The sequence below is a fragment of the Cervus canadensis genome, chromosome 7 (genome assembly GCF_019320065.1).
Source record: "Cervus canadensis isolate Bull #8, Minnesota chromosome 7, ASM1932006v1, whole genome shotgun sequence".
NCBI lineage: Eukaryota > Metazoa > Chordata > Mammalia > Artiodactyla > Cervidae > Cervus > Cervus canadensis.
Window position 1 is genome coordinate 19,234,675 of NC_057392.1, and position 17,773 is coordinate 19,252,447.

At 44.2% G+C, this 17,773-nt stretch overlaps 1 protein-coding gene across 2 annotated transcripts in view; it reads left to right on the plus strand.

Moving 5' to 3' along the window:
* The window catches only part of MX1 (MX dynamin like GTPase 1), a 46,308-nt gene that overhangs the window by 20,888 nt on the left and 7,647 nt on the right, over positions 1-17,773 (plus strand). For both annotated transcript variants that reach the window (XM_043474463.1, XM_043474462.1), the window contains 9 exons: positions 4,050-4,242; positions 4,760-4,897; positions 7,181-7,335; positions 7,924-8,062; positions 10,118-10,316; positions 12,716-12,794; positions 13,107-13,229; positions 13,632-13,773; positions 17,144-17,302. In XM_043474463.1, the coding sequence (XP_043330398.1) occupies positions 4,050-4,242; positions 4,760-4,897; positions 7,181-7,335; positions 7,924-8,062; positions 10,118-10,316; positions 12,716-12,794; positions 13,107-13,229; positions 13,632-13,773; positions 17,144-17,302 (1,327 nt within the window). The remainder of the gene's footprint in view (positions 1-4,049; positions 4,243-4,759; positions 4,898-7,180; positions 7,336-7,923; positions 8,063-10,117; positions 10,317-12,715; positions 12,795-13,106; positions 13,230-13,631; positions 13,774-17,143; positions 17,303-17,773) is intronic.

Below are 17,773 nucleotides of genomic sequence, written 5' to 3' on the forward strand. Positions count from 1 at the left end.
TGAAAATCCCTGAACTTTAAATAAGTGCTGAAGTAAAGCAGAAAAGTGAGGGGGCTTTCCAGCCAATTGACCCATGTCTTAATACTTACTGGCCTCAATAGGCCCCGGGGGTCACTCCGTCTGAAGCCACGTGTACCAAGTCCCTGTTTCTGGGCGCCACTTGTTGGTCCTTTAATGGACCGGAACCTGGTGGTCTGGAGTCGACGATAAGAAAGTAAGAGAGAGAAAGAGGCTGATAATTTGTTGGTCCTTTAATGGACCGGAACCTGCTGGTCCGGGGTCGACGATAAGAAAGTAAGAGAGAGAAAGAGGCTGATATCCCTGGTTTACGCGGAAAGCCAATAGAGTCCTGTTCTTAGGGCTGGCGCTGCTGCACGTAGGCACCAGGCGCCCTCTCGAGTGGGTGAAGGCACAGTGCGCCTTCTCGAGAGGGTCTTAGAAGCCTGGGCAAGAAAGTGAGCTCAGCGGGCCTCCGCGCTTCAAGGAATTAGCCAGAAATAGAGAGATAGAGAGAGAAAGAAAGGAAGAAAGAAAGACACGGGGACCAAAGCTCTGATGGAGCAAAGGTGTTTTAATCAACATGGTGTGGGCATATATACTGTCTTACAAGGTGGTTATTTTCAGCCAAGACAAAGATTAAAATTCCAGACTTACAAAACACAAGATGATCCCTATCAAAGAGAGAGTTGCAAACGATCACCTTTTCATAAGAAGGAAGAGGGTACTTACACTGTAATGAGAAATGCCTGGATTCCTCAGCCCCGGGAAAGGCGTGCCTCTCCTCGATTCCTGAATATTCAAGAATCAATAAGGGCCAGAGGGTTCCTGACAGATCCAAAACAGCACACAAGGAAGCCTTTTGTTAAATGCTTCCTGACACCCCGACAGTGAAGACGTGTGGTGTCTTTTCTCCCAGGAATGAGACATATTTTTGGTGGGAACCAAACTTGGCTTCTGGAATCAGTTCAACCTAAATTTGATTCCACTGCTGACACTTGCAGTTGTAAGATCTTGGGTGATTACTCCTCCTTTTAGAAGCCTGGTTTTCCATTTCTAAAATGAAAATAAGAGTATTTACTTTGTGCAGCTGCTGAGAGGAGTTTGAGGCTGGGCACTTAGAACTGGCTCTGTTTATTGCTGTCATATGTTTTAAAGCAATTGACCCGTGGATCTTCAGCTTTCCAATTGACTCCATTTTCATAATCAGTGGTTAACAGTATTTTAAACAATATTATAAACTACACCGAAGGACACAGAAAAATAAGAAATTCACCCATCTTTCCAGCACCATGATATAACTGTTGTCTCTTGCCTGGCTGTAACTCGCAAGGTACAGGGCAATAGGAACTCATAATGCTCACACCCACATGTGTGAATGTTGTTGTTTTTGTTATTCAGTTGCTAAGTTGTGTCCTTTGAAACCCCATGGACTGTAGCATGCCAGGCTCCTCTGTCTTCCGTCTCCCAGAGTTAAACTCATGTCCATTGAGTCGGTGATGCTATCTAACCATCTCATCCTCTGCCAAACTCTTCTCCTTTAGCCTTCAATCTTTCCCAGCCTCAGAATCTTTTCCAGTGAGTTGATTCTTCATATCAAGTGACTGTAGCTTGGCCCTTGGCCTTTCTGGCCAGGTTGAACAAGGTGTATCTTAAGACCCAGAAATTCCACTTCTAGGTGTTGACCTTGGTTCTCAGAATATGATCCCCAGAGAAGCAGCATCAATATCTCTGGGGAAGTTTGAAATGCAAACTATCACCCTCGCACATCCTTCCCCAGACCTAGTGAACTAGAAATTTCAGGGGTGGGGCCTACCATCTGTGTTTCTACAAGCCTTCTAGGTGATTTTTCTTTGTGCTGAAGTTTGAGATGCATTTTGCCATGTTTGTACAGCACTTTTTATAAGCAAAACCAGAAATAACACAAGTGCCCATGAGTAGTGGAATGCATACATAGATTGTGGTATGCAGCAGAATTCCACACAGCAGTAAAAAGTAATGAGCTAGACTTCCAGGTATCATGATGGCTGGGTCTAAAAAACAATGGTGTGGCTGGTGGCTGTATGGTTCGGGTTCAACAATTTAACTGCCATAGCTTGGATTCAATCTGTGGTTGGGGGACTAAGATCCCCTGCAAGCCACATGGCATGGCCAAAAAAAAAAAGTAAATAACAATAAATAGACAGTGGTGAATTCCCTAGAATCAGGTCACAGAAGAAATATACTGTATCATTCCATTTATATAAAGATCCAGGCAACCATAAGCCATGTATTTTTTAGGGAAAGATGGGTGGGTGGTAAAACAAATGAAGAGCAAGGACATAGTTATCATAAACCTGGAAATAGAGGGACCCTCTAGAGGTAAAGGGGTTTTAGGAGGAAGGTACCTGGGGAGGGGTGGATGAAATATCTCAAGTACAGGGAATATGTGTTTTCTTAACCCAGGTGGTTGGCACATGCATTTTGGCTAATTATTGTTCATGTTTTATAAACTCTTGGGAATGGGTGATATAAAGAAATGAAAACAAAAAGAACCCATAAGGAGGGCTGAGAGGCCACTGAGGAGTATGAAGGTACAGCCAATTATGTGCATAGCCACCAGCAGGCTTTCCCTGGGGATTCAAGCTCCAAACCTTTCTTAAGTGTCATTATTGAGAAAACTCACACAGGACACTTGTTTAAAAATAGTGGGGAAGATTTTATTCAAGACTTTGCAATAGAGGAGAGAGCTTGAACTTGGTGTGGATACAAGGACAAGTGGGCAGGACAGAGGAGAGGAGAAGGAATTGCCAAGAGTAATTTGGGAAGGGTAAAGGGAGGTGAGGAACTGATGCTTTTGAAGTGTGTTGCTGGTGAAACCTCTTGAGAGTCCCTTGGACTGCAAGGAGATCAAACCAATCAATCCTAAAGAAAATTGGTTACCACAGCTTTAATAATAATTATGGAAATCAGGTCATGTTAACCCTCCAACTCTTTTCTTTTTCAAAGTCATTTGACTATTCTAGGAGTATTTAGACTATTTAGATTTACTGTGATTGTTAATATAATTGGACTTGGAAAGATCATTTTGTTATTTGTTTTCTATTTGCCCTATTCTTCATTTTCTCTTTTTCTGCTTTCTTTTGAATTAACCAAGTTTTTTATGATTTCATTTTATCTCCTTTGTTGGTTTATTGAGTAAAACTATTTTAGGGAATATATTATGTCTTTAATTTATCAAGTTTACCTTCAAGTACTAATATATTATTTCATATATAGTATAAGAACCTTATGATAATATGTATCCATTTCTCTCCTCCCAGCCTTCATGCCATTTTTGTCATGAGTTTTTATTTTATCAATATTTTAAACCCCCACATTACATTGTTATTCTTATTGAAATGGCCAAATGTCTTTTAAAGATATTTAAGTAATAAAAAAATATAGTAGTCACCATTTCTGGGGTAAATTCCTTGGTGTAGATTAAAATGTCCATTCAATATCATTTTCCTTTGGCCTGAAGGGCATCCTAAACATTTCCTGTAGTGCAGGTCTGCTAGTGATGAATTCATTCATTTTTGTACATCCAGAAAAGTCCTTACTTTCTTATTTTTAAAGATATTTTTTTCTGAGTAGAAAATTTTAGGTTGATGATTTTTCTCAGTACTTTAACAAAGTTGCTACACTGTTTTCTCATTTGCATAGTTTCTACTGAGAAATATGCTATAAATCTCATGTTTGTTCCTCTGTACATAACATGTCATTTTCTGGCTGGCATTCTGTCATTATCACTGATTTTGACCAATTTGACTATAGGGTGCCTTGATATAGGTACTTTATGTTTCCTTTGCTCTGGGCTCATTGAGCTTTGGGGGTCTTTGGGTTAACAGTTTTCACCAAGTTTTAGGACATTTTAGCTATTGTTTCTTCAAATATTTATTTCTGTTTTACCCTCATTCTCTTGATTGGGGAGCTCTCATCACTTGTATACATTAGGATGATTGAAGTTGTCCATCCTTGATGGAACGTGACCTGCAGGCTATGATAGAGATCTCCCATTCTGCCTCTTCCAGGAGTCCAAGAGCAACCTGTACAGCCAATACGAGGAGAAGGTGCGGCCCTGCATTGACCTCATCGACTCCCTGCGGGCCCTGGGCGTGGAGCAGGACCTGGCCCTGCCCGCCATCGCCGTCATCGGGGACCAGAGCTCGGGCAAGAGCTCTGTGCTGGAGGCTCTGTCTGGGGTCGCCCTCCCCAGGGGCAGCGGTAAGCACTTGCCTTCTGTTTTGGTTAGCTCAGGCTGCAGTAACAGAGGACCTCAGACTTGGGCTTAAACAATAGAAGTTTACTTCTCAAATTTTGGGAGGCTAGAAGCCCAAGATCAAGGTATTACCAGAGTTGGTTTCTCCTGAGGGCTGTGTCCTCCGCTTACCGATGGCTGTCTTCTCTTTATGTCTTCTGGGGGATGGTGGAGGATGTTTGCAGAAGTCTGGGGTTTCCCACTGCAGTGAACCACCTGGGCTGATGGAAAACACTGGGGTGAAGCAAGAGATCTAAAGTAGGGGATTTCAAGTCAAACTCCATCTGAAATGTACATTCTAGATGCACATTCATGAGTCACCCCAGATAGCATGCCTCAGAGAGTCAAAGGGTGAGAACAGGGAGTTTGCAGTTTTAGGAGCCTCCCAGATGATTATATACAAATTTAAGAACCACTGGTCAAAGACCACCATATAGGACTGTTAGCAGCAGAGTATAGACCTGATGAGTAGTGGTTTCCTAGGTATTGTTACAAGATGTCCTCTCGTGCTGAGGCTGAAAAAACATGGGAATGAAGGCGAGTGGAAAGGCAAAGTCAGCTTCCTGGACAGAGAGATTGAGATTTCAGATGCTTCACGGGTGGAAAAGGAAATCAGTGAAGGTAAGTGTCCCATGTTTGTTTTTCATTGCCTATTTGAATATCTGGTCAATCAGGTGAAATAGATGGGGGTCTGCCTGTCACTGTCCCCACTATCCCCTTTCTAGGCCTGTTCTGATCCCTCAGGAACCTTCCCTTCCCTCCATCAGGCCCCCAGCTCTCTTGTATTTTCTCTTTTGTTACTCTCATTAAGACCAGTGCTTTGGACAGAATCTGACCTCAGTAATTTACTACTTAGTATGTAAGTATGTATCTGAGCATAATGTGAATTTTGAAGCTTGTCTTCAAATATGGAATATTTGTCCTTTATTCAAAGGCCTCCCCACTCCACAGATCTGATGTCAGGGTGTGGAGCCAGGGAACACCTTCACCTGTTAACCAGCTTTCCAAAATGCTGACTGGAACATCACTGAATCCTGTTCAGAACTGGAAGTCTTTTTCTTCCAAGAGTGGGATTCATGTGCTTGAATAATCCCAGCTTAGAATAATATATGGCAGGTCTCAGTAAATGCACAGCACAGAGATTACTATATCAATTTGAAACATCTGAAAAGAAAAAATTAACGCTTGATGTAGATAGGGACAAAGTAGTGATACACTCAGTTGCTGCTGAGTGTGAGTGAGATGAGTAAGCAATTTTTCCTTATTGACTTTAATTTCTTCTTAGTGTGTCACATAATTAAGTTCTAATCATTTGGGGAAGATACAAAAATGGTATGAACTGATATCCAGCAGTAGGAAAGAATGAATTTGACTCTACTAAAGTGGAAGCACTAACTACCATTTATTGGCTGTTGTGCAAAAATTAAATAATATTATGAAGATGTTATTGTGTGTTTGTTGGGATTAGGTTGCCTGCAGAAAATGCAAAATTAGCGTGTATCAGTTAGTCCTTGGTGTGTAACAAAACAATCTCAAAACCTAATGGCTTGGAACAATTTATTTCCTGTGATTCAAAGGATCAGCTGGGCAGTTCTTTTCCTCTAGGATGATTTGGCTGGGGCCAACAGTCTAGGATGACCTCAGGTACCAACCCAATCCTCAACTGGAATGACCAGACCTTCCCATGGTCTGATAGTGGCCTGTCCCCCGAAGGTGACTGGCTTGGGCTTTTTAACATGGTGGTAGAAGGTTTCCAAGTACCAAGAGACCTGAGTTCGAAGCTCTGATGTGTAAGCACCCTTCAGTGTCTACTGGAATACATTTTGTAACATCCTGTTACCCAGAGAAATTAATGCACTCAAGTCCAATTTCAAGAAGCAAACTCTTTTGATGGGAGAAGTGGCATTCTTTCTATAAAGCAGCATCCATATGGAGATGGGAAGGCATAAGAAGGCATTTGTGCAAACAAGTTACTAACACAGTGGTTTAAACAACATCAATTTTATTTCTCTCAGAGCTGATGTAAGGGTTCCAAGGGTATGAACCCAGACTTCTGTCTCATTCCTACACTGTGTAGCCTCTGCTCCCAAGGCCCCTTCATCATTTAGTCAAGTGCCCATTCCTGCCAGCTAGTCATTGGCAAATGGCCTATCCCTGTCTTAAACATATTTTCTGGAAGTTGCACATAGCATCTTCACATCTATCCCATGGGCCAGACAATTTTATATGACCGCATCTCTGGGAAATGGATTTGGAGGGGGGTAATGCAGAATTAGCAGATTGTGGTACATATACCAGTGTTATTATTATTTCCTTCTACATTCTTGACTTATATAAAGCATACCAAAAAGACATTCTGGATGTACAAAGTGGTCAAGTGGTATTAGCTAAAAATTTGGTGCAATAAATTCTTATCTTGAAATTTTCATTATCAAGGAGGAAGGAACAGAATTAAATCTCTTAGTGGAATATCAACAACTAATGCTCAGCTTGCTCAAAACAAGCATGTACCACTACCCATAACTTTCCAGGTCATGTTTTAGGAGTCACCATTTATTTTTATTTGTTTTCATTTACCTCTTTGTTAAGTTCCTAGTATATCAATGGGAGGCATTTAGGTGTGGCACCAGGAAGAAATTACCTGCTCTGCCAGGTTAAGACTGGTTCAGATGGGTGTCACCTACAGAGGTGTTCTCGCTAGTTCTCTCTGTAGACTATTCTGGCCACTGGCAATGCACATACGGGATTATCCTTTGATGTCCCTTTTTGTTTCAGGGAAATGAATCTGCTCCAAATATGCCTTACCCTTGCATCACAGCAGGTGGATGTTGCCTTCAGAGGCTTCACTGTAATGAGATATTCTACCCCAAGCTCTATTCCGTTTTTCTTTTTCCTCTTCTCTAGCCCAGATTGCCATCGCTGGGGAAGGCATGGGGATCAGTCATGAGCTGATTAGTCTGGAGGTCAGCTCCCCTCATGTCCCAGATCTGACCCTGATAGACCTTCCTGGCATCACCAGGGTTGCTGTGGGCAACCAGCCGCTCGACATTGAATATCAGGTGAAACTTCAGGCTCCATCTTGGCCCAGGTCTTGTGGGGGAGGGGCTGCATTAGAGCATCAGTGAGTCCAGGACCAAGCTTGAGGAGTGGGTATGGGGAGGTGGGGAATTTGGAGCATGCATTGGTCGAAATTACTCCACCAAGTTGGATGGAAGCTTCTATGGGAAGAGGCAAAGTTGGGAAAGCATTTTATTTGTGTTTTATGCAGTGACTCATCTTTGGTTATAGTTAGTTACACTCTGTGCCATATCTAAATTGGCATGCATTAGGAAGGAGTTTTATGTGGGAAGAGAGAGTATTAGGAGCAAATATAATGATATTCCTGTATCAGTGAATCTCACCCTGTGGATTAAAGATTTAGGGAATAGTCAAGCAATTCTTTTGGCATCTTGCTTTTCATTGTGACCTTCGCTTTGAGGTCTTGGGAGATGATTCATGAGTTAAAACCTCACAGTGTTCCCTCAGAAAATGTAGTTTTTCTGACTTGTGTTGTCAGCTCATTTCTCTGTGTTTGGTTCTTGGAAGGCCTGAAGCAAGTACAAGGTCAGGACCTGTCTCAACTCTCATACCCTCTCATTTTCTTACAGATCAAGTCTCTCATCAGGAAGTATATCCTTAGGCAGGAGACCATCAACTTGGTGGTGGTCCCTGCTAACGTGGACATCGCCACCACAGAGGCGCTGCGCATGGCTCAGGAGGTGGACCCCCAGGGAGATAGGACCATAGGTAAGAAGAGTGAAATTGTTAGTCACTCAGTCATGTCTGACTTTCTGTGGCCCCATGGACTGTAGCTCTCCTAGCTCCTATGTCCTTGGGATTTCCCAGGCAAGAATACTAGAGTGGATTGCCATTCCTTTCTCCAGAGGATCTTCCTGACCCAGGGATTGAACCCGTGTGTCCTGAATCTCCTGCATTGCAGGCAGATTCTTTACTGTCTGAGCCACCAGGGAAGAATCTGAAAATGGCAGGTGGCTTGACAGTGGAAGAGCATCCTTTGAATCCAGTGGGTGTTTCTTGGCACACCTGAGTGGGGGCCGACACCCAGCAGATGAGAACCATTCAAGAACCATTGAGGCCAGATGACTCTTGGGCCACAATTGACTCTTGTTGGCCATGGGTTGACCCGTAATCCTTGTCTATCTGCTTATAAGAGGTGTGGTGGGTTCCGGGGCAAGGCAAAATCAGAAAACAGTTATATCAGTTGACAATGCATTTTATGTAGCAAAACTCACGTGTCCCAGAAAGATGAGGGGAGACACAGGATGTGAGGTATCCATACAATGGGATAGTTCTGTGCTGTGCTTAGCCGCTCAGTCATGGCCAACTCTTTGTGATCCCATGGGCTATAGCCCGCCAGGCTCCTCTGTCCATGGGGATTCTCCAGGCAAGAATACTGGAGTGTGCTGACATGCCCTCCTCCAGGGGAATCTTCCCAACCCAGGTCAAACCCAGGTATCCCATATTGCAGGCAGATTCTCTACCATCTGAGCCACCAGGGAATCCCAATAATACTGCAGTGGGTAACCTATCCCTTTGCCCGGTGATCTTCCCAACCCAGGACTCAAACCAGAGTCTCCTGCATTGCAGGCAGATTCTTTACCAGCTGAGCTACCAGGGAAGCCCACAGTGGGATAGTATCTAACCTTAAAAGGGAGGGACATTCTGACACCTTGAAGACATTGTGCTCAATGACATAAACCAGTGCCAAAGGTCAAATACTGCATGATCTCATTCATATGAGGGACCTAGTGTGGTCAGGTTCATAGACAGGAAGTCAAGTGAGGGAAGGGAGAAATAGGAGTTAGTGTTTGGCGGTTACAGAGTCTCGGCTGGGGAAGATGAAAAGGTTTTGAAGATGAACAGTAGCCAAGGTTGCCCAACCACGTGAAAGTGTTTCACACACCTGAAATGTGCATGTGAAAAGGGTTAAAATGTTATGTTTGAAAAAATGCATTTGGCTGTAAATAGCAGAGAGCTGGAGGACAGTGGCTGAAACAAACAGCAATTTATTTTCACACCTAACAAGAAGTGTGGGCAGAGGCCGCTCACCTGTGTACCAGTGATGCTGTCAGTCCCTTCCACGTTCTGCTCCACCATCTTTAGCTGCAGGTTCTCATTCTTTGCTTGTTCTGCTGCCCATCCTGCCTGGGATGAGACTCTCTCAGACAGGGCTGCAGCTCCAATTGGGCACAGTAAACCTCAGAGTTAATCCTGAGCTCACATGCAGATGGGTCCTTGCTCGGCACAGTGTTCTGATGATGCCATCTTCAATACTTGTTTAAACAGGCATTTGCATTTTCATTTTGCAGTGGGTCCTGCAAATGACATAGCTGATCCTGGTCAGACCCTTATTTTCCCAAGTGTGAGCCAGGCCCCACCTGCACCAATATTAACTGAAGAATTTTTAGAAATGCAAGTCCCTTGATCCCACCGAATCTCCTGAATCAGAATCTCTGGAGCAGGGCCTTAAGGTGGCTCAGATGCACAGGGAAGTTTGAGACCCACTACATGAGTGAACCCCTCTGCTGGTCAGGAGGAACATAACGGGCCATTACACGCTGCTATCTCTCTGGCGTGAGAGCCAAGATCTGGGCGAAGTGCACTTAAGGAGCACATAGGAGTTGAGCCTCGCACCTTCACTAGGCGAGCTGCATTGTCTGCCCCAAGCAGCATGGGAGCAAGCCCAGGGCCAGGGGACCTCGCTCCCCAGGAGGGGAGCTGACCTTACTCCTCACCCTGAGAAGATGTGAACATTCTGTAACCAGAGTCTCTGGGTCGCAGGAATCTTGACAAAGCCTGATCTGGTGGACAAAGGCACGGAAGACAAGGTCGTGGACGTGGTGAGAAACCTGGTCTTCCACCTGAAGAAGGGCTACATGATCGTCAAGTGCCGTGGCCAGCAGGACATACAGAATCGACTGAGCCTGGCCAAGGCCCTGCAGAGAGAGCAGGCATTCTTCGAGGATCACACACATTTCAGGTATGTGCATGGAGCTTTCTCAGGGAGAACCAAAGTTAAGGACCTCCTTCCTCATGGGAGAAATGCATGCTGTCCAAGGTCAGCTGTTGAGAGTATCCGTGTGTGTCCATTCTTTTACTGTGACCGTGGGGAATCTGCCTGGAAGAGTGAAGGAGGAATTCACAAAGTAGGCAAAAAATAAATCTAAAACTTCAGAGGAAGGCAGAGACTTTTTGCAATAACTTATTATAGCTCTGGAAACGGAATATAAACGTAAGTATCACAGGATGGAAACAGAGTGGAAAACCCAGAAATAGAGTCAAATACATACATTTGGCCTGTGATCAATGTGGCACTTCAAATTTCTGGGCTTTGTCAGTTTCATTATCAATCAGTGGGACTGAGATAATCATTTCACAGTTGGGGAAAATTAAATTTGTCCTTACTTAACATGGGACACCAAAACAAATATCAGTGGAAGTTTAAAATTAAGTACAAAGAAAGTACCACTTCTCAGAAGAAAATATAGGCGGAGAATTAATAATCCCAGGATAAAGGCCTCTCTAACCCTGATGCCAAAAATGAAGTTTTTTTAAAAAATGATGAAAACTGATAAATTGGTTATTTTGAAATAATGAGAAGGCGTAGAGTTGGTGGGAAAGGAGGGGTGTGGGCTTGCATCTGCGATGCCTATAGCATGTGCTGAGATCACCCAGGTGCCCCTAAGGCTGAGTTCCATTTCTAGGAATTCCATACAGGCAAGTAATCAGAGATGTGTTCAGTAATGTCCCCTAAAGCGTGCTCAGCACTGATTTGTTTTTAATTGTGAAGACTGTGGAATGTACATGTTGAAAATCATGGGATTTGTATGGACGAACTAGAATGAGAGGTCACAGTGCTGGCAATCATTATAGGGCTGTGCCGAGGAGATGCCAATAAAAAGATTCTTACAAGATGTTGAGAAAAAAGTGACACATTCACTGAGATCCCTTGTGTGTGCACATGTGTATGTGGGAGGAGACGCGTGCCCTTTGTAAACATTATCATATTTGATGTTCCCAGAAGCCTGCCAAGACACATAATTCAGAAGAGATACTTGCAGTCCTGTGTTCATAGCAGCATTATTCACAATAGCTAAAAAAAAAACATGGAAGCAACCTGAGTGACCATTGATAGATAAACACAATATTTATCCAAAATGGATAAAAAAAATTCCATCCACACAATGGAATAGTATTTGGCCTTAGAAAGGAAGGAAATTCTAGCACCTGCTATAACACGGCTGTACCTTGAGGGCACTATGCTCAATGAAATAAGCCAGTCATGAAAAGACACTATATGATTCCTCTTATATAAGATCCCTAAAGGGGTCAAATTGATAGAGACAGGGCCTGGGGGAGGGGATGGGGAGATGCATAATGGGAACAGAATTTCAGGTGGGGAAGATGAGCTATTTCTGGAGGTAGATGGTGGTGATGGTCACACATCAATGTAATTGTACTTAATACCACTGAATATGTGCGTACAGGCTTTCCAAGTAGCACTTGTGGTAAACAACTCGCCTGCCAATGCAGGAGATGCAGGTTTGATCCCCAGGTCAGGAAGATCCCCTGGAGGAGGGCATGGCAACCCTCTCTAGTATTCCCGCCTGGCGAATCCCATGGCCAGAGGAACCTGGCTGGGCTACCTTCCATGGGGTCGCAAAGAGTCAGATATAACTGAAGTGACTTAGCTCACACACGTGTGCTTACAAATTATTCAAGTGGTGAATTTTATGTTATGCGTATTTTCCCACAATTAAAAAATTCGACAGGTACAGAAGCTAAAACTTAGGTATGAGTGTACTCTTGCAGAGATGTGTGTGAGCTCATGTTTCCTGGCTGCCCTTCATCCTAAAAGTCTTTTAAAATGTGGAAAACTGTGTAGTAACTCACTCTACAAACACATATTTGGAAAGAGTGAGAGGAAGGCTTGGTCTCCTTCCCCAAGCAGCTCATGGTTTAAGTTCTCATTTTGGAGAAGGGTGGGTCCCCCGGTTCAGGCTTCATCCATGCACCTGTGTAAATATCTGTCAATATATTTTCATGAAGCCCAATACCAATACGCACTGTGTATACAGAAGGGCATATGCATGTTATGGAAACATATCTCTAGGTGATATGTGAATTTTTATAAAGACCATTTATAGTCAGATGTCATAAGACACATTTAATATATCAGCTGGAAGGGATCATTCTATACAGTTTTTTCAAAATATGCAACATTACAAAAATTCAGTCATAAATCTGTGTGATCCAGTTGCAGGACATGCCATCCAGTGGGAAGTAACTGTATTTACTTTGGCTTTCCCCAGCAGCAGAGAGCCAACCTGCATTTTCTGGCTAGACCCAAGTGGACATGAATGTTGTCTTCTCTTGCAGGGAACTTCTGGAGGAAGGGAGGGCCACTGTCCCCTGCCTGGCAGAAAGACTGACCAGTGAGCTCATCATGCACATTTGTGTAAGTGCACGCAGAGCTGAGCAGAGTCTTGCAAGCGCAAAGCTAAACCATGTCGACACACGTGGATCTCCTGGACATCTTGTTAAGATGTGGGCTCAGATTCAGGGGTGTGGATGTGGCCTGGGATGCTCCCAGGGGGTGTGGCTCTTGCCTGTCAGAGGACCACTTGTTGAGTGGGACGCTGATAAACTACCCACCCGGCCTAATTTAAAATGAGCTTCTTGCAAGCACTGGCCTAACCCCAGCCCTTCCCCATCAGCAACTGCAGCTCATTCTCTCTTCATGTTTATGTCTTTCTGTTGTTTTTCTCAGAAAACTCTGCCCCTGTTGGAAAATCAAATAAAGGAGACTCACCAGAGAATAACAGAAGAGTTACGGAAATATGGCAAGGACGTCCCAGAAGAAGAAAGTGAGAAAATGCTCTCCCTGATAGAGGTGAGAACCGCCAGCGGCGCCACGCTGGGGAGTCGTGCATCATTGTCCACAGGGATTACGGGTGCCACGCTCATCCGTCTTCACTTCCCTGAAGCTGATCCGAACTCATTCTGTCCACTTAGCACCAAAATGGGCCCAGAGTTAGAGGACAGAGGGCAGGGAGTGGTGGACCACCCCATGCGTGCTATTGGCTCTTCCTCAAGTGCGTTCCCTCGCTGGAGACCCCCCAGGCAGTGAGGGGAATTTGGGGTTGTCTGCTGCCCAAGCTTCTTCTCGCCTGTCCTCCCACCTGGCCTGAGATAGAGCAAAGAGGGACTCACCCACTCTCTGCATGCACACAACCACCAAACTACCTTGCTCGGTTTAGAATATCTCTGCTGATTCTTTTTTTCTTCTTGGCAGAAAATTGATACATTTAATAAAGATATCATCTCAAGAATAGAAGGGGAGGAATTCGTGGGGCCGCTTGAGTCCCGACTGTTTACCCAAGTACGAGCCGAGTTCTGCAAATGGAGTTCTGTGGTTGAGAAAAATTTCCAAAAAGGTGAGTCTGAGGCACCACGGTAAACACGTCAAGTTGAGCTGAATCCAAGGCTGGGGGAGGTGGGTGATGACAGTGGTCAAGGACAGCCAGAGTAAGGACTTGGTAGCGTGAAAGCCACATGTGCTGTTTCAAGTCCCTGAACTCTGGCCAGCAGGCGTCAGGTACAGATTTCAGAGGACACCTAGAGAGAAGATGCGGATTCAATGGCCCATGTCAATCATGACTCTTGGAAGAATCAGTTTTCCCCCAACAGTGAGCAGGTGAGCCTGCCATGCGTATCATGCCCTTTGTGTTCCCAGTGGTGCTGCCCCTGAAATAACCCAGGTTCCATCTTGGTTAACCCACTGAGGCCTTGAAACCTGATGTGTCCTGTAATGGATCTTATAGTCACTGTTTAGTTGCTCAGTCATCCGACTCTTTGCAACCCCATGGACTGTAGCCTGCCAGGCTCTTCTGTCCGTGGGATTTCCCAGGCAAGACTAATGGAATGGGTTGCCATTTCCTCCTCCAGGGGAACCTCCCCACCCAGGGATCAAACCCATGTCTCCAGGTTGGCAGGTGGATTCTTTACCACTGTGCTACCTGGGAAGCCCTTACAGTTGCAGTGGTGAAGAGAAAATACAACAACATCTTGGGTACCACCTTGCATCATCAAATCCTCAAGAGTCTAAGAAAAGTAGAAAATGTGATCTGAAACTTATTTTTTTTTTTACTATTTTAAAAAGCCTAAACTAAATCATATATTGACCTATGAGAAAACTGCAGCAGCTGAGGGAAATTTCAATTTGCTTTTATTCCAACAATCTGATGGTGGTGGGGGGTGGTGGTGGTTTCATGATTTATTTAAACTGAGCAGCGGTTCAAACTGACGGTCCTCCTTGGCTTTGAGTAATGAACATGGGGAGAGAAATCAAGGGAGTTTCTGCATAATTCAGAGGCTGCACCTTTATTCCCTGGCAGAGGGCACAGAGGGCAGGGCAGGGTGTGAACTTTGGGGACCAAAGTCCAGGACATTCATTCCTGGGCTGGTCACGTGTCCACAGTCTTTGTTCCATGTGTTGCTATTGCTCAGCTGCTTGGTCATGTCCGACGCTCTGCGACCCTGTGGACTGCAATACACCAGGCTCCTCTGTCCTTCACGATCTCCCAGAGTTTGCGCACACTCATGTCCATTGAGTCTGTGATGCCATCCAACCACCTTGTCCTCTGCCTCCCCCTTGTGCAGCTTAGAGAAGCTGAGTCTGTGAGCAGAGAGTTGTACACCTGCCATGCAGTGTGTTCTTATGTCGGGGAAGGGGAGCACCCTGCTAACCCCTTTCAAAGAAAACAACAGTCTTTGGCTTCCAGAAGCTCCCTCGTGGCGTTGCCTGGCCAGGTTTTTGTGGCAAAAGTGCTTATGGCAGACAGCCTGTGAGAAAAATGGCTCATTCTTTAAAATGATAAATTCCTCCCAACAAATGATCAGTTCCATGTCACTGGGTGCCCAAATATAAGAATTAATTTGGACCCCCCTCATGCACCTCCTATCCAAAAATAAACTCAAAATGGATCAAAAACCAAAGTGTACAAGCCAAAACTGTAAAACTCTTAGAAAAAAGCATAGGTTTAAAACTTTGTGACCTTGGGATTAGGTACTGGTCTCCTTAGCTAGAACACCTGAAGCAGAAGCAATACATGGAAAAAAATGTGTTGGATTTCATCAAAATTTAAACTTGTGTGCATATCAAAGAACACTACCCAGGAACATGATCAAGAAAGTGGAAAGACATTCCACAGAATTGGAGAAAGTATTTGAAAATCATGTATATGATAAGGGTGTAGTCTTTATAGGACTTCACTTCCCAGGTGGTGCTAGTGGTAAAGAACCTGCCTGGCAATGCAAAAGACCTAAGAGTCGTGGGTTTGATCCCTGGGTCAGGAAGATCCCCTGGAGAAGGAAATGGCAACCCACTTCAGTATTCTTGCCTGGAAAATCCCATGGACAGAGGAGCCTCGGGGGCTACAGTCCATGGGGTGGCAAAGAGTCAGACACAGCTGGGCACGCACACACACATATTGTTAGCCATCTGAAATGCAAGTTAAATCCACAACGAGATCCCATCTCACATGTACTAGAGAGGCCTTTATGCTAAGTGGAAGAAGTGAGGCACAAAAGGCCACAGGATGTACAATTCCATTTACATGAAATGTACAAAACATACAAATCCATAGAAATAGAAAATGGATTAGTGGTTTCAAAGGCTGGGTAGAGGGAATGGGAGTGAGTGCTGTGGAAACAGGGTTCCCTGAGGTGGTGGAAATGCTTGAGAATTAGATAGTGGTGATGTTTGCACCACTTTGTGAATGTACTAAACATATACTTTAATAATGGTGAATTTATGGTATGTCAATTACATCTTAATTTTTTTTAAATGCCTTTGAGAAAGTATCTCCTGACCAAAAGAGGGTAACCAGGCTACCATTCCTGGTTAGTTCTTCAAAAAGAAGGAACCTTAGTCCTTCTGAATCATCCTCCCCTCCCCAACCCATGGAAGAAGTTCTTTACACCCTAGTTTGTTTAGAGTAAAAAGAATTCCAAGAATATAAAGAAAAAATTAAGTGCTTTATGTGGTAAGCAGTGATACCATATCACATTAATAATCCAACTGTATTATCCCTCTGGTTTATAAATAGGTTTTACTCCTGCAACCTGGGAATATATGCTGAGTCACTGATTCCAGCTGGCGTTATGGTCATTTCTTTTTTTTTTTTTAGTGGGTCCACCTCGAGCGGCATGTGGGATCCTGGTTCCCCAGCCAGGGATCAAACCCTTACCCCCTGCACTGTGCCCACAGAGTCCTAACCACTGGACCATCAGGAAAGTCCCCATTTCTATTTTTTAAAGTGTCTGCAGGTCATAGTACTCTATGATACAATTTTCTTTACAAAATCAAATTTAACTTACCAAATTTCCTACTCAAGTTACCTTTTCCAAAATGTCTTGGGACTTTCCCAGTGGTCCAGTGGTTAAGACTCCACCGTCCAATGCAGGGGGCCCTGGTTCAATTCCTGATCAGGGAACTAAGATCCCATATGCTGTCGGGTGAAGCCAAAATTTTTTAAAATTCTGTCTTAGTAAGTTTCTGCTTTTGCTATTTTTCGATGTCCTTCCCTGGCTTACACGTGCCATCTTGAGATGACTAAGGACAGTTCTCTCAAAATCTGTTTCTTTATTGCAATTCTTGAATCTTTTTCAATTTGAAAATCAGATTTGATGTGTTTTTTTTCTTGCTCCTCTGTATTTTCAGGAAGTTCAGAATGCTACTGTGTTCAGCCAAACCAGCAAGGTTATTTCTGCAAAATAATTCAGAGCTATCCTTTCCTTCTGTAGGTTATGAAGCCATACTTAAAGAAATCAGGCAATTTGAAAATCGGTATCGTGGCAGAGAGTTGCCAGGGTTTGTGAATTATAAGACGTTTGAGATCATCATAAAAAAGCAGGTCAAAGTCCTGGAAGAGCCTGCTGTGGACATGCTGCACACAGTGACAGGTGGGTTCTTGGTTTTACTTTAGGCATTTTATCAATATTTCCTGCTGGGGTGTTTTCCAACACAAGCAACCCAATCAGTCTTCTCCAGACTTCAACTGAGTGTCCAACAATTCATTCCCCTTCTGACACTAACTGCCTGGAGTTTGCACAGACCCACAGCTCAGGGCTCAGCTCATAAGACCCACCTCTGTGGATGGCAGCTCCGTGTCTGAGACTCCTGTACTGATGAGTGACCAGCTACAAATCACAGTTCCCACCACCCAATCCTGGGGTTCCATACTCAGCTGGAACAGCTCACAGAACTCAGGAGCACACTCTACTTTACTGGTTTGCTATAAAGGATTTGCTTACCTTTACGAGTTTATTAGTGGGGCTTCCCAGATTGCTCAGTGGTAAGGAATCTGCCTGCCAATGCAGGAGCCGCAAAAGACATGGGGCTTCTATCCCAGGGTTGGGAAGATCCCCTGGAGA